General features: G+C 43.8%; 2 protein-coding genes across 6 annotated transcripts in view; both read right to left on the bottom strand.

Annotated features, from left to right (window-relative positions):
* Positions 1-16,818, bottom strand: part of LOC102457124 (sterile alpha motif domain-containing protein 9-like) — a 225,967-nt gene that overhangs the window by 192,608 nt on the left and 16,541 nt on the right. The gene's annotated exons all lie outside the window — the stretch shown is intronic.
* Positions 260-13,910, bottom strand: LOC102463999 (sterile alpha motif domain-containing protein 9-like). 5 transcript variants are annotated; one of them, XM_075903871.2, is made up of 5 exons: positions 13,148-13,910; positions 11,061-11,178; positions 10,796-10,887; positions 7,037-7,084; positions 260-6,128 (listed from the first exon to the last, which is right to left on the bottom strand). In XM_075903871.2, exons 4-5 carry the CDS (start codon positions 7,038-7,040, stop codon positions 1,333-1,335), a joined length of 4,800 nt encoding a protein of 1,599 aa, XP_075759986.2. In that variant the 5' UTR covers positions 7,041-7,084; positions 10,796-10,887; positions 11,061-11,178; positions 13,148-13,910; the 3' UTR covers positions 260-1,332. The 5 variants fall into 5 exon arrangements, with proteins under 5 accessions (XP_075759986.2, XP_089627949.1, XP_006125231.3 ...); XM_089771823.1 differs by lacking the exon at positions 10,796-10,887 and having other exon boundaries at positions 11,049-11,178; XM_006125169.5 differs by lacking the exon at positions 10,796-10,887 and having other exon boundaries at positions 11,079-11,178.

Genomic DNA, 16,818 nt, shown 5'->3' with positions numbered 1-16,818 from the left:
GTGCTCCGCGGCTTTGCTCTGCTTTGCTCCCCGTCCCCCTGGTCTGTAGACCAGGGGGACGGGAAGCAAAGCAGAGCAAAGCCACGGAGCCTGGGGTTCTTAAGTTGAATCTGTATGTAAGTCAGAACTGGCGTCCAGATTCAGCCGCTGTTGAAACTGATCAGTTTCAGCAGCGGCTGAATCTGGACGCCAGTTCCGACTTACATACAGATTCAACTTAAGAACAAACCTACAGTCCCTATCTTGTACGTAACCCGGGGACTGCCTGTAGTTGTAATATAATGACATTGAAAAAAGCAAAACACAGACTCCAAAATTAATGTATTGAGTTGCTTTATTAGAATATGCTTTTTTATACATAATTAAAAAAATTGGTATGGTAAAGACATTTACAATATGGAGGGTTTGCATTTTTGACATTAGTAAATTATAATAGAAAAAAGTATTAATGTTCAGATAAGCCTATGAAATCAGTAAACATCTCAGTCATGTCCTAAGCCACATGACATGAAGGTTATAAATCAGTCAGTGCCTTTTCTACAAAATGTAACGTAGCAGTGTTAGAACTGCTCTTGTTTAGTTTCTTGCATTGTACAAACTATGACAAATTGTGACGAGTTTTTTACTTCAAACTATTAACTATTTTAAAAACAAAGCTGTTAAAATAGATTAACTACTGTTTCATCTACTTTACCTATTTAAAAAAAAATTTAATGTACAGCTATTTTTTTAAACAAATGCTTACTTTTCCTCCCTAACACTTTTTCTTGCACCTCACCCCCCAAAAAAGTTGACAGATGAGTGAATGTGCTATTGAATTTGGTTATCCAATGAAACAAGTATGCTAAATAGTTTGTTGATATACAACGAGTCATTTTAAAAGTATTTTCCTTTAATCTTGGAAACTACTACAACTAAATTACAGAACACAATTGCAAATTATATTCTATTTTATAATTCTTTTAATGCATCTTATATGCATTTTGGAGGAAAGGATACAATTTACATTAATACCTACTTAGTCCTGTGGTGGATTTGGCCTCATAGTTCCAAATAATCATTTCTCACTGTCTGTCTCTTTTGCATATTTCAGTTTTCCTCATAACTAATCTAGTAGTAAGTAGCACTCTTTTAAATCATGACGCAGGCTCATTATGATTCTCCCCACAATTCTTTGGACTTGTTTTTTTTCCTCGGTATCATACAGTTTGATTTCTTTATATACAGTTTTTTAATATAACAAAAGACTAACACAGTTTTCTAACAGCACAGTGTTTACTATCAATTTAATGCACGCAGGTAACTAACTTTATGGAAGAGATTTTTTTTTCTTTACTTATTGACCTGAATGTCATGGGCAACAAGCCCATTAAAAGAAAATCCTAAATAAAATGTCACATTTTCATTCCCTTGAGGCACGGACTCGTAATGTAAAGCTAAAATATGAATCTGTCCAACATGACCCCGTACAAACAATTTTCCATTCTCTGTCCAACCTGAAACCCTTCTTAAAACATCACGTATTTTACCTATATTCCACACATCACCATGTTGCCACTTCATCCGCCGATCATTTAGGGAGCCATCAATTAATTTATCAATCCTCGTCTTATGCACAATCTTTCTCAGACCAGTGCCCTTGCCCAAGAAAAAATGCGTGTAAATTTTTTTCTTTCTTGGAGCAACATTTTTGACCTTGATGTCATGCATGCGTTTCATAGTCTGAAGAGCTGATAGGAGAATATCATCTTTATCTGGATTAGGTTCTTTGTCTAAAGCATCATCAGGCCAGTACAATAAGGTGAGCAAAAAATGTGCACTTGCTGGAAATGCTGTTCTCCTCTGTTTAAAAAATCTGTTGCTGAGTGCTCTAAGTGTTTGAAAAGGAAGAAGTTTGGAAGATCCAGGAGCTAAACAAGCTAGTGTGATGTGACACAAAATATAATTGATGAGATCAATGTCCTCCAGCCTTTCTTTCAGTGGGTCAGCTGGAAAAAAATTAATTATTTGTTCTAGCTTTTCAACTGACCTCTTCTCTTTTGAATCAGACAAAAATGAGAGTATAGTAGTGACAGTGCCACCACCGTATTTATAGATGTTCATGCGTCTGACAAGTTGAGTTACAGGCTCTGCATTGTTTTCTCCTAGAAGACACTTTGAGGTAAAGAACTTAGCATAAACCTCGGACTGTCTTTTCAGCCACTTTCGGGGATTGTAAACTTGTTCTTCCTTTGCCTCCTTTGCCTCCTCATCTTCTTTCTCCTGGTTTTTATCTGTTTGGAAGTAACTTATATCTTCTGAAATCCAGTCCAGAGCATTATAAATGTTGTCACGTAAGCCTTTTAAACGACTGTGAAGCTTTCCCCACGGTTTTTTAATTTCCTCGGGAATGTAGTCTGTTAGCAAATAACGCACAAGCTCAGAATGCTCCCCTTGTGGGTTTCTGGGAAATACCTCAAGTGTAGAAAGGAATTTTAGCAGACGACATCCCACTTCAACCTCTCCAAAATAACCAGCATTATTCATGTTGTCGATCTCTGCCTTTGCTGCCTGTTGTGCAGCCCTGAAGCATTTCATAGCTTTAAGAGCAATTTCTATAATCTGAATGACTTCACCAGGAGTGGCCTCATCTGTCTTTTTGTCCATAGTAAAACTAAACCATTTTTTAAACACTTGCCCTTCCGTGTCCAAAATAAAGGAATCATTTGGCAAACGAGATTTGGCTACCCCAGCCCAAAAATCTGCATCCTCAAATTTTTCATGATTGTAATGCAGTCGAGCAAGCTGCTGGGCAAAGAAGGCATCTTTTCCCAGGCATTCATAGGCAGCTTTTAAAACCTCTATCGCTTTTTCAAACTTTTCAACCTTACAAACATGCTCAATGAATGGTGAGAAGAGGCTGTCAGTATTGTCTCCCCTGCTCTTCTTGTCACGACGTATAAACAGATCTCTGATGAACTTCACAAACTCTTCTCGTCCAAATCTATGGTGTAACAGCACTTTTTCCTGGAGAAGTTTCATAGCAATTTGACTCTGAGGCTTACTTCCTGAGAGCTGATACAGAATTTCCTTAGCTACCAGGTAATGTATGATGTGGACAGATGAAATGCAGGTAGTATTTTCTCTTAATTCAATAAAAATAACTCTTGCCTGTTCACTTAAGTTATTTTTAAAATCATACTCTCTCAGTCTCTTTTCGGTATATGCCCCCAGCCCTAGAAAAGCCTCACAGTGTGACAATGAAATGTATGAATTGTGTACATAGAAATTGAGCAAAGCCACATACCTCATTAAATTAGTAACAGGGGAAGAAAGGTCTATGCCTTGCAACAAATGCTCTACAAACTCCCTCACATACGTTTCATTAAACTCCTCACTCATTAGGACAAATGTCAGAATAAATTCAGGTTTGAAGTCTTTCTGCTTTTTAAGTTTTTCAATTTTGGTTTTAAACAGGTGTTTCTCTTGGTCTGTCAGTTTGTGAGTGACAGCAACTGTATCAAGGGGAGAAGCTTTGCAAAGCTTTTCAGGGACGTTAGATCGTTTACAACCCATAAGGATGAAACAAGGCTTGGAAAAATGACTTCTTTGAGCTGCCATGGCATCCATTAAATCATTTTTTAATTCATCCAGATAATCTTCATCATAGTCTTCAACCAGGAGGAGGACTGGGAGAGAATTCTTCATGTCGTTTTCATCATATTCTCTAAAATTAACTGCATGCTGGCAGACCGTTGCAACTGGGTATGTGGATTTGACCACAGCACATCTTAAATCCTTTCGTCTTTTCCATAGGACTTGCCTTGCAATGGTGCTTCCTCCACTTCCAGGTTGATGGAAGATTTTTATTTTAGCCACAGAATACCTAATTCTGTTTCCATACAAAATGTCATCTAAGATTTTATGAACCTCCTCGCAGGTCTCCCGTTCAATGACTTCTCCACAGCTCCCTTTATCAGCAAGCCAGAAATTTTTCCAGCTGACTTTTCTCCCTTGATAAAATGTCTGTTCTATCTCTTGTATTTCTTTTGTGCTCAGAAGATCCAGTTTGATATCGTCACACTGATCTGCACACAATATTTCAAGGGAGAACATTTTCTCTTCTTCCAGTGTTGGAAGCACACACAAACCTTTTGTAGAAACTGGTAAATGTCTGGGACATATTGCAGAAGGCATCATGTTTTGAATAGTGGCATCTACATGACTCAGCTTCATGCCCACAATACTTCTCTCTTGTAGTGTCTCAATATTACATGATGCCTGAGCTAGGTTAGCCCACTTCTCATAATTTTCTTTAGACTCTGCAATGCATATGATATAATCCATACCATTCATTTCTGTATAGAATTCCTGGAAGGTATCTACTATGGGCTTCTCCACAGGTGAGAACAGGAGGAAAAGTACCACAAAAGATCCTTTAGGAAGGATTTCATCACAGATAAATGAAACAGCTTTCTTAAGATACTTCTTTTTAGTTCTAATCCAAGTGTCTTCATCACAAGATTTTTCATCCCCACGGAAGTCACTCCGTCCATTACAAAATATCCAGCTAGTATGATCAAACAGGCCCAAATGTTTTTGAAATTCAGTGGTGCTCATTTTGGTTTCATTGGAATAATTTTGCAAGAAATGTGATCTTGTTGCATGATGCTCTTTATACTTGGCATATAAACCTGACACATTGGAATTCTCATCAAAGTCAAACACACAGAAAATATTCATGCGCATTAAAAAGCTAACAGATTTCAGATCCTCTTTTCCACATCTGTTTGTGACTAGAATATACCACAGAGAATCATTCATATAGTTCTTGCCATCAGTGAATAGGACTGATAACTTACGCCCTAAATTTTGGGAAATTTCCATAGGATCCTCATTACTAGAGGACTCAGCCTTTTCTCTTCTGACGTCCTTCTCTTGTAAACCCTGAATAAAAGTCACTAGTTCTTCAGTCTTTACCGGCTCAGACTTTGCTCCAACTCTTTGATAGAGAACTGGCATTCTGTCAATGGTCACTTTATTGCTGTCTTCATTAAATTTAGGTAAGCGTACTTGAAAGATCTTCCCCTTCACTATACTGGATGATGGTTCAATGTCAACCTCCACTATAAAGAGTTGTTCTTGAGAGTCTTTCTGAATCACTTCAGTAAAAATAGGAGGGTGAATACAATTTCTTGCGGTTTGTCGTTCAGATGGCTCAAAACATTTTTCAATGTAATCTAATGCATCAACATAGATATCTGTGTCTCTTACTGGTATGCCAGCTATCTGTCCATGTTTCCAGCCTTTGTCTTCGACACTGTCCATTACACCAAAGTGTATTGTGCCATTTGTTCGAACATTCATGCAGGCTGAAGCATATTTCATCACTTCATATGCAAACTTGGCTTGCAGTCGTTGCCTGTCTAGTTTTGCAGCAATTGTAAAAGATTTGTATTCATGGCAAGGCGTGATCAAATCTATGACTCCAGTTTCCGGAGCAAGAATTCTGTTTTTCACATATTTAAAATTAATGTCTTCATTTTTAAATTGTCTAAATTTGCTCAGAGTTAATGATTCAACAGTGTTTTCATGTGAGGAATGATTTTTTTTACCTCCTCTCTTGCAAAGAGAGGATGTTTTTTCTGTGTGCACCTTATCAATTTCTTCTACTGCACCAGAGTTGTCTGTTTCTGAAGATTCATTTTGGTGCAATGTTACTTGAAAACTTTTGGGCTGTGTGATGCTGAGGGCTTTTAAATCTCTATCTGTCTCTTCTTTTGGTGTATTAGCCTTGATAGCCACAGATGCATTACTGTTTTTTATTCTCCTTTTATTATCATTGGTTGTGATATCAGAAGCCAACACTTCTACAGTCTTATTGCTGGGATTATCTGCTTGGGCTGAGTCTGCTGCTGCATTCTTGTGCAAATGTTCCAAAAGTTCATTTCTTTTCCGTGTTATTATGTGGATTTGGCCTCCTTTCATACCCATGCTTCTGAGGAAAGGTTCATCTAATTCTTTGAGCACTGGGCCAGTCACTTCCTCATCACATAGCTTTTCTACATACTCTTTCTTAATTCCAATGGATTCTAGCCAGCATCTAACCTGGGACTCATTCCATTCAGCCAGAGGTAATGTTTTGTAGTCTGAAAACAAAATGGCATGTCAGTGTCACATACTCACAGAAGATTACTCTTAAAAAAAAATTGACCACACCATGCCCTAAAACCTTGTCTAGACACACAGTTTTAAGTGTGTTGTTAGCTAACAACACGTTTGAAAAGTCTAGCAAGGACAAGGTAGTTTCGACTTTAACGAGTACTAATCACACTGAGTTGAAGGCCAGGCTTCACCCCACATGCCCAGGTTTTAACTCCTCCATCTTAAAATGTGTTAAAGGCAGCTTGGCTTGTGTCCACTAGACTTCTCAAGCATATTAGCTAAAGCTTTCCAACAATGTGCTTTTTATCCTATTCTAGACAAGGTCAAAAAAGAGACTTTATGGAGCAGCTGTAGGGACTAGCAGACATGGTGAAGCTTCATAATTTCCTAGAGTTTAAGGCGAGAAGGGACCATTACATCTTGTCTGACTGTCTGCATATCACAAGATGTTAAATGTCACCTAGATACCACTTCTCTATGTTAGCGAGACTAAAACACTGCAGTCCTCAGGAGAACAGAGGCCTGCAGCTCCATTTTGGGAGGTGCCATCAATGCCCAAATCTCTACAAGGTCCGGAGCTTGATCACATGACATATGCCCAGATGATCCCAGCAGGCAAACCACACTGCATGCTGCAGAAGAAGGCAAAAACTAAGCCTTAAGTGCTTATCAGCACTAGTTACAGTTCTCCTCTACGTTTCTGGGGAAACCACTGAACTACTGTGTCTGTTCCCTTTCTCCCAAAAGAGGATACTACCTCCTTACCGTTCTCACAGGACTGTGGACAAGATTCACTAGTTTGCCCCACACACTGAATAAATAAAATGCTATGTATTCCAAGGGCAAGTTCCATTACCCAAGAAGTGTAAGCATCTTACACAGAGATACATACCCATTTTCTTGTAGAAGTAGGTTTATCCTCTTGCTCAGAAAGTGAGCGCTAAGGGAGAAAAAAGGCCATATTAGATGAAGACAACATGTTTTTAAATTAGCTGTTTCTATATTGTTCAAAAATAACAAGGGCTTTGTCTACACTGCAGTGTTTTTGTGCAAGAAGCTTTTTGCGCAAGAAATCTTCCGCAAAAACTTCTTGCGCAAAAGTGCTTCCACACCTCAAAAGCAATGTGCTTTTGTGCAAGAGAGCATTCACACTGCATGGACACTCTTGCGCAAGAAAGTTCCGATTGTCATTCAAAGAATGGCCGTCAGAGCACCTGTGCTTTTTGTGATTGGCTCTTTTTGCACAAGAAACCTCTGTTGAGCGTCCACACACATCTTTTTGCTCAAGTACTCTTGCACAAGGAGTTATTCCTTGTGGAGAGAGGAATAACTCTCCTAGAAGAAGTGCTCTGTCCTGTCAATTTACTGTATTTTTTTGTGTGTGCAAAAACATGGTTGAGGTGTAGACACTCCACTAGTTTTTGCGCAAAAACAACTGGTTTTGCGCAAAAACCCTGTAGTGTAGACATAGCCAAGTAGTCCTGTGGCACCTTAGAGCAGGGGCTGGGAACCATTTGGGGGTTGGTGGCTGCTGACCCATAGAAAAATCAGTCAGGAGCTGTACATAAGTGAAACAAAAAAACCAAAAACAAAACCCAGGAACCCTCATTGATGTGACCCTGAATGAGAAGGAAAAAGACACTCCCCACATTCCTCTCATACACCAGAACTCAGAGTGGCCTAGCCTAGTAGATTTTGTGTGCTCCAGCCCCACAGTGTTGAGGGAGGGAGAGATGCCATAAGTCTCAGGGGCTAGATCCAGGCAAGCCGGGGACTGGCCTTGGGTTCCCCAACCCTGCCTTAGAGACTAGCACAAATATATAGTATCATGAGCTTTTGTGGGTAAAACTCACTTCTATAGTGTTCAGTTACTTTTGGGAGTGTGTGAGGGAACCACTGAAGTTATTTACTGAATGTACCACCCATACCTGGGTTTGCCTTCCACCTCTGCCTTTCAGTCCTTGGTATAAAAGAGGTGGAAGAATAAACTTAATAATGTACAAACCACAGTGTGAGACTCTCTTATTCATAAACCAAAGCCAGTAACTATTCCTCCTTTCTCCCCTGTGACGTTATTGGGGTTTAATAAGAAAACACAGCTAATGTTTGCACTCGCTGATGATGTGTGTTTGCCCCAAATTCTGTGCAAAGTGGGCCATGCGAGGTGTCTAATGAAAGCTTATGCTCTGCTGATTCTGTTTGCACCACTCATATGCATGTACGATTTTTATAGGTAAAGTTATGACTATGGGCTCTGTGCTTGTGTTTTAAATGTTTTCTGTCTGGGAGACAGCAGCAGGCATCAACCACCTCTTGTGAGGGGGTGATTAATCAGTAAATAGCTGTGCTGCATGGAAAGTGAGTGGCTCTTAAATGTTGCCAATAGACACCTGAGGAATTTGGCTGTGAATCTGTAGATCAGCAGGTACACCATGGCTCCTTGCCTAAAGGGACGTGGTCCGGTCAATTGATCATGTGATCAGCTCCATTTTGGGAGGTACCATCACTCAGGAGAACAATGGATTGCCCGACCCATGGGCAAGATTATAAAAGGATCCTCGGGGTTCCCCCATCTTTGTCGTCAATCCTGCTCCTGAGTTCAGGAGTATCTCTGCCATGAATAGAGAGCTGGGAAGAACCTGTTGACCCGTGTTATCATAGCATGTACTCCAGAGACTTTAAGCTAGCAGTGTATTACATCTCTGCTAAGAGCCTGCATCAAGAACCTGGTGGCTGATGTATGTAATGTGCTTTCTTTAACAATTCTACTCTCAACCTTTTCTTTCATTTATTAATAAACCTTTAGGCTGTGTCTACACTGGGCCACTTATTCTGGAAAAGCAGACGCTTTTCCGGAATAACTTGCCAGCTGTCTACACTGGCTGCTTGCTTTTCCGGAAAAGCAATGACGATCTACTGTAAAATTGTCAGTGTTTTTCCGGAAAAACTATGCTGCTCCCGTTCGGGCAAAAGTCCTTTTCCGGAGAAACTGTTCCGTAAAAGGGCCAGTGTAGACAGCACTGTAGTCTTTTCCGCAAAAAAGCCCTGATCGCGAAAATGACGATCGGGGCTTTTTTCCGGAAAAGTGTGTCTACGTTGGCCACGGACGCTTTTTCCGGAAATACTTATAACAGAAAACTGTTCCGTTTTAAGCATTTCCGGAAAAGGGTGCCAGTGTAGATGTAGCCTTAGATTTTAGATTCTAAAGGATTGGCACAGTGGGCTCTTTTGGGTAATATCTAGGGTATAGAGTGACCTGTGGCTGGTCCTTTGGGACTAGGAGAACCTGTTTGATTTTTATAATCTCTCACCTGTGTAAGGTGTGGTGCTGGTTGTGGCATAGGTAAAGCTGGAGTGTCTAAGGGGATTGCTTATGAGACTTCTTGCTGGCCTGAGTGGCAGCCAAAGTGCTCTGTGTGACTGGTTTGCTGCCTTATAGAGGAGGACCCTCGTCTTGGACTGTAAGTAGCCCTGGTTCTAAGCCGTTCGCCCTGATTTGACCCTCACAGCTGTGCTCCAGACCACCTGGTATACTACACCCTATCTCTCGAGTCTACTTTTTTTCTTGTGAAGCTGGTAAAAGGTGCCAAACTGATGGCTCTGCCCCAGGTACAGCAGGGGAAATGTCTATACAAGGTTTGTGCCGGAAGGATCAGCTGCAGGCGTGAACAGATAGCTTAGGCTTTTGGCCATTGAGTTCTAGGTGTCTGCTGAGAGTGCCCTGAAGTGGTCATTTGTGATGGTATTTCTCTTCTTGAGCACTGGATTGAAACTATACTGATAACTAGATTACAGAGAGCCACACTGCAGCCAACACTAGGCTGGCAGAATTATAATTAAAATGTTAATTGCTGCATTGAACCTTTCTGAGTTCCCAGGAAGTGCTAAACCTCTCCACTCTGCCCAGGCCTGCCAAACCTATCGCCCCAATCCACCCTGTGTCTTCCCTTCCCCACTCTGCTGCCTTCCCTGCATCTTTCCACCCACACTCCTCCGCATCGGCCTGCAGCGCTTCCTGCATGGTCCTGATCACCAATGGGCAGGAGGTGCAGGAGGTAGAAGAGGAGGAGCTGATTGGCGGAGCTGCCAATGGGTGCTGAGCTCCCACTATTTTTTTGCTGGAACACCTGTTCCAGCCCCAGAGCACTCACGGAGGTTGACGAGAAGTCCTGTGGCACCTTATAGATGCACAGATTTATTGGGGCTTAAGATTTTGTGGCCAAAGACCCACTTCATCAGATGCACATAATGTGCCACAGGACTTCTCATTGTGTTTGCAGATTCAGTGGATGGAGAGGCTACCCCTCTGATACTTGTCTTGGAGGTTGGTGTCTGTGCCACCTCTTCACCTTTACAAAGGCCTGTTTCTCTCCTCTTCTGCTCAGTTATGCACCTCTCTGGACATTGCTTTATTTAATGCTACACTAAGAGAACATAAGAGCCATACTGGGTCAGATGAAAGGTCCATCTAACCTGGCACCCTTTCTTCTGACAGTGGCCAATGCCAGATGCCCCAGAGGGCGTGAACAGAACAGGGAATCATCAAGTGATCCCTCTCCTGTTATCCATTCCCAGGGACACCATTCCTACCCATCCTGGCTACTAATACTTAAATTTACAATCCAGTCCCCTCCTTGCTGTAGATACTTACTTTTGGCATAAAGGTGCCTTAAACTGGTGTTGTTCAGTGCTGTACTACAGACAACTCATACAAAGATGCCGTGTGCAAAATAGGGTCCCGTACTAGAGTTATGCAAAAGTGAGAAAACAGAAATTGAACATTACTGCCTGCAAATATTTATAAAAGTCCCCTCAAGCAAACTCAAGAGACAATAGAACAGTTAAAGAATGACAACAGGTGCATCAGACTATGTCACAGAAAATGTAAATACAAATAGCCTCAGATGTTTCCATACCACTCTAGGAAAGGTCACCTCCGCTGTCTCATGCCAGGTCAGTGGCGGCAGGTTTCGACACAGCTGTGATGGAGGTTCATCAAGGTAATTCCAGGCTCAATCTTGCCTCAAGGTTGTGCTGTGAATTCAGGTTTAAAGACAGAAGAGTGGATAAAGAGACCAGCCTGCAGCACAAAGGAAAATGAAGCAGGACCCTTCTCTGCATGTTTGGGGGAAATGAGGAACTCTTACTTTTCGGGGAGATGAAGAACCCTTATATCTTTGATGGAGAGTGGATGGAGAAGGAAGCATAGGATTGGTGAAAGATGGTCTAATTCTTGTGAAGGGTAGGGTGAAGAAGGAGCAGTAGCTACTGGCAGGGGTGCGAAGAGACTGGTGATAGGGGATTAAAAGGGAATGGGAAACAACTTCACACATTTAAGTAAGCAACAAGAAAATGGAACAAATATGAATGAGCGATAGGTATTTGCTATATATCCAAGCAACAGCTCCTTACATTCTCTTGCAGAAGCAACTCTCAAAAACTTCTGCGTTTTTTTAGCTGATCTCTTAAAAGACACTTGACATGGGGCCTGATTCCATTAAACCCTTCTGGCCTGCACTAGATTAGGAAAGTTAACTCCCAGCCTACGCCCTGCAGCATAATGTGGCCTACCAAATCAGCTAGAGCTTTTGAGGAAACGAAAGTTATTTTTGTCAGTCCTGCCTAAAAAGCTCCACAGGGAGGCAGCAAAATGCAAGAGCTGGATACATTTCTCAGCTGCTACATTCCTGATCAGAACCAAGCTCATGAGGATAAAAATGGCCTTAATTCAGATCCCTGTGAAATTCAAGCAACCCTATGGGCTGCCCTGTGTTATAATCAGCTGCCTCGGGGTCCTAGGGGCTGTTTTGGAAGCCGGGGACGCTCCCTCAGTCCACATCAGCAATGGGGGCAGGGAGGGGGAAGTATTGTCCATGATTCACTGCGGGAGTTTTGCAGCCCATAGGGCTAGCCTGCTTGCTTATATAACTTGTCTTAAGCCTGTGGAAAGGGACTATAAAGAAACCATGAACTGGACACTTGGTGGTCAACAAGTTTGCAAATCAGGCACGGAGATCTGGAATTTTCCCATTCTGAGTTACAGAAATCCAGCTCTTCTACAAGAGTTGGACTTTAAGGGGTGGGGGAATAAAACTTTCCTACGGTCTAATAGTGAGCTGCCCACTCTGTGCTCCGTGGGAGTGGGATCCTCATGGGAAGAGGATAGGAATGGGGGAGGCTGTATTTGTGGGGGGCACTGCCAAGACTGAGGACATTATCTAAGCTCATCCTGGGTCCTGCACAGTGATTACCTAGTCAAGGTAAGAGCAGTGGGCATAGGCCTGTGGAGGGAGGTGGTGCAAGGAGGCCACCTAGAGGAACAGGAAGGGGGCACGAGGAGACACCCCATTTAGCCGTTAGGATTTTGGCAGGCCCATGGGGGGAGAGGGAGGTGGTGCACCTCCTAAGAGCTACCATGAGTAGCCTGTGCCAATAGGCTGCATTATCTTTCAGCTGGGGCCCCAGCACATCGGGCTTGATGGGAAGGGAAGAATCAGAAGGCAGCCATGGTTGGGGGACCGATTTGCTGCTTGGGGTGGGATTGTGCCTGGCCTCCAGCTGACCTCCGAGATGCACCCGTGGGGCTTAATCTGCAGGGACTGAGGAGACAGACAGTGAAAACAAACTAGCAGGCTGATCTTCCTCTTAGCCCCCTCCATAGGCATCGCACAGTAGGGCCCAATGGCCCCCTAGACACAGATTCCTGCCTTAGCAACAAGCCTCCCCAAGGTTCAGGAGCAGGGAGGGGCAGGAAGATCATAGCCCCAAGGGAACATGGCTGTGGCAGTGTGAGGTTTCATTCCTCTCATCCCTGCTATGCCTTAGGGAGCATCATTTGCATGGAGTGACCCAGAAAAAATACCCACGCCACAAAGAACCACATAGTCCTCCTTATCCCTCTCATCCAGGCTGCGCCTTAGGGGCCACGCTGTACATTTAATTAACAGAATCAAGGTGCCAAGTTTGGAGCTCACGTCCAAGCAGTGCTGTAGGGCAGGCTTACCTGAGGCGGCTGCTGTGGGGGAGAAGTTCACGGTTCATTCACGGAAGCTGCAGCTCTAGAGGAAACATTTCCTGGTGCAGTTGGAGATGCAGCTTGTTTGCAGCTACATGATCACAGGGCTGGACAGTAGCCCATGGTAGCACGTCTCTCATGGGTCAGATCTTGCAAAAGCTGCTGCCTTTCCCTGCCTTTGGCCCCTCTTGTACTCCAGAAGCATCTGCCGGGCTGGTTACTTTGCATTTGGCGTTCCTACTTCGCAGCCTGCCTTTCTAAAAGCCTGTCGCAGCCCTGAGCTTGGAATGTGTCCAAGTCTCCACCCACCAGCCTCAGCCTGTCTAGAAATGATCAAGCACAAAGGCACTTCCCTGTTGGGCTGTGAGCTCAGCTCTTTTGCTTGCCGTCGGCCTAGTCTAGGCAGTTTAATTTAACTGATTTAACCATGTAGGGCTTTTTCTCACTGGACTAGCTAAATCTGAACAACCTTAGTGTGCTGCTCCTAGTAATACTGGGGCTTTATAGCACCTTTCCTTGGGGAAATGAGCTAGAAGCACCTTACTGCCAGTTATTCCATAGCTATTTCCTCAGCTGCCTGCCCCTGCAGTGTCACACCTAGGTAGGTCACAGGGCACTAGCTAGAAACAGATCTTAGTCTGATTCCATCTATTGCTGTAGTGCCAAAGAAACCGTGTATATCAGTTAAGACATAGTACAATAGTGCCGAGCGCATTAGCCAGGCCTTGCACATCTCCCACCATAGAGGTGTGCGTGCCCCTGCACAGATGACAGACATTTGTTCTCTGTAGGTGGCTCAAGCACTGTTCTTGGCACCACACCCTTGTGGTGTAAGAGAGTGGAGCTGCTCCCAATCCCCCACGGCTCCTTGGCACTGTCACGGTTATGGAACGATAGCTCCCCCTCCCCCCATTTCTCTTTGATTGCACATACCGATTCCACTGTAAGGTAAGACACAAGCCAACACGCCTTGGTGTGGGTTTGGACTCTACCTGAATAGCGCGTGTAAGCCAAGCCATCCAAAACTGGCGTCATGTCTGGCCTGATAGGAAATAGCATAACAAAGAGCAAAAATTTGGACTGATGAGCAACTTTCTGCTTTGTCTACAAGCAGCATTAATGCCAAGAAAGCTACAGACACTGTCTCTGCGCTAGCAGACTAAGACAATCCTGTGAGCTAGAATTGGCACAGCCAGTTGGTAGCATAAATTAATGCATGAAGAGATCCAGGATGAGATTCTCTGAATGGAAAAGGGTTGGCCCTTAGGTCTGTCTGCAACCAACAAAGCAAATAGAGGAGCTAACATTTTTAGTCTGCCCTAGATAGAAAGCAAAAAGCCCTTCTCCCGACTGAATGACACTTTTCCTTATCCTTATGTGCATGGCGGGGGGTTTTGGCAACAATGCAGGCAAACAGACTGCTTGGTTAACATGAAAATTAGGGACTACACTTGAGAGAAATTGTAGGGAAGAGGGGAGAAACATTATCCTTATGGAGAACTGTGTATAGGGATTCTGACACCAGAGGTCTCATCTCATGTACCCCACCAGGTAATTGCCACCAGAAATGCTACCTTAACAGTCAGATGAAGGAAGGTGCATGAGCATTCAAACAAAGAGCCCATCAATTTTATTGGGACTAACTTCAGATCTCACGCTGGAATAGGATTTCATATGTGGTGATACACTCTCACCAAGCCCTTTGGGACCTGTGTGGTGACTGGCAAATAGCCTCTTTGTCTCAAACCCACTAAGCTGCACCTCTTGTAGAGGCAATTGCCAAAATCTGTTTTAGAAGATAATCCAGCACAATGCCCAGGGGTGCCCACTCTGGAGATACACCTTTCTATGAGCCCAAATGGAGCCGAGCTTCCTACTTCTCCCCACACCCTTGGGCAGACCTAGTGAGGTGGTTTCTGCTATTCAGAAGTATGTCCTGAATAGCCTTCAAGCAGGACGTTTCAGTGTTCACTATAATTGGTGTGCTTGGGTGGCCACCTAAGGGCGAGTCAAATGCGGCCCAGGTGATTAGCAGCGCAGCCACAGCCAGCACCATGTGTTTCTACGGGTGGTGCATAGCCATACAACCCTTGGTATGCATAACTAAATTTATTCCACACATGGAGGGAAAAAAACATGAGGGAACATTAGTCTCTGACATAACACACCCGCTCCATCAGATGTAGAACTCAGCGGTTGGGCTGGAGAAGGCATCTGTGGGCCTTGGAAATTACATCTGGATCTAACAAGGGACAGTGAAGGCTAGGTGGACAAGAACAGCAGGATCGCGTACCAGTGTCGGCAAGGCCACATTAGGGTGCCGTGAGCATGGTCTTGTTTCACTTTACGATGACGCTGGGAGGTAAAGGACTCAGAGGAAAAGTGTCCAGGGAGGATTTCTTTCAGTAGAAGAAACAAGCATCTGTCAATGAGCTTTGCGGGTGCAACACGAACCAACACAGAATGCCATCAGTGCCTTTCCTGGGGCAGGCTCAGCAGAGTTGGAAAGGTATCGTGCCACATCTGGGCATAGTGTCAACGTGGCCATGTCCTTCCTGCCTGGTCTGCTTTATAACGCTGGGTAGCAGGAGAAAGGTATAAAGTAACCAATGAGACCAAGGAGTGAGAGATGTATTCTGGAGGGACAGCTCCTCGGGGGAGAGGTGTCACTAACAGCCCCTTAATGGGCCAGAGCCCATTTGTTCACAGACTCATTGTGTCTGTGCACAATGACTGCGCTCTCCTTGCTCTCCCGGATTTGTGGACAGATTCTTCAGAACTTCCACGTCCCCAGCTGTGTAACCCTTTCATGTCTCTACCAAGAGAATTTAAAATTTACTACAGTTTAAATCCCCTGAGACGCTTGTAGCACTTTTGCAGTGGGAGGCTGGGTGGCGCATGCACTGTGGATTTTTGATAGTAAGGTAAAATTAAATAAGATGGTTTTAAAATGCCCTTTGTACCAATCCCATTTTGTAGCTTTCATCTCACAAACTTTGAACAGCGTATTGGGGCTTCATCAGTGCTTACAGGAAACTAGGCGCTTATCTGGCAGTTGCTTTTATACTAACTAGTCAACAACTGATGTCGTTTAGCCTACGGCTACACTACAGAAGGTTTTTTTTGGAAAACCATCTGTTTTTCCCGGAAAAACTTGCATTATATCCACACTGCAATCACGTTCGTTCAAAAGAAAATTGAAAGAACAGAGGGTTTTTTCCAACAGTGGTAATCCTCTTTCTACAAGGAAGAACACCTGTGCCAAAAGAGCTAGTTTGGAAAAAGGTGTGTGTGGATGGGGAAGAGAGTTTTCCTTCAGAAGCAGAGGCCTCCAGGAAATAACTCAGGTGCCCTGGTGGCCACTCCATCCAAAGTAATCACAACTCTATAGTTTCCTGTCTCCTGGCTCCTCTTAAAGCTGCAGGCACTCTGGACAAGTCTTGTGGCAGGAAGCCAGCCTTGGAGCAGCACCCTGATTATGCAGCTTGCCCTGCCACAGGCCTGTTCACCCATGGTGGAGCCAAATGCCCTCAAGACCTCCCTCGTGCTCGCAGGGAGTATGAGCAGGGCTCCCAGAACCCACCCAGGGGGACCAAGAGGCGGACACCCTCCTGATCTGGAGCAGAGACCCTGTCCCTCCTCGAACTGTGGGTGAGGAG

This window comes from Pelodiscus sinensis, chromosome 20 (assembly GCF_052426305.1).
Source record: "Pelodiscus sinensis isolate ZL-2025 chromosome 20, ASM5242630v1, whole genome shotgun sequence".
Classification (NCBI taxonomy): Eukaryota; Metazoa; Chordata; order Testudines; family Trionychidae; genus Pelodiscus; species Pelodiscus sinensis.
Note: the sequence above shows the minus strand (reverse complement) of the source record. Positions and strands in the feature narration are given on the sequence as shown.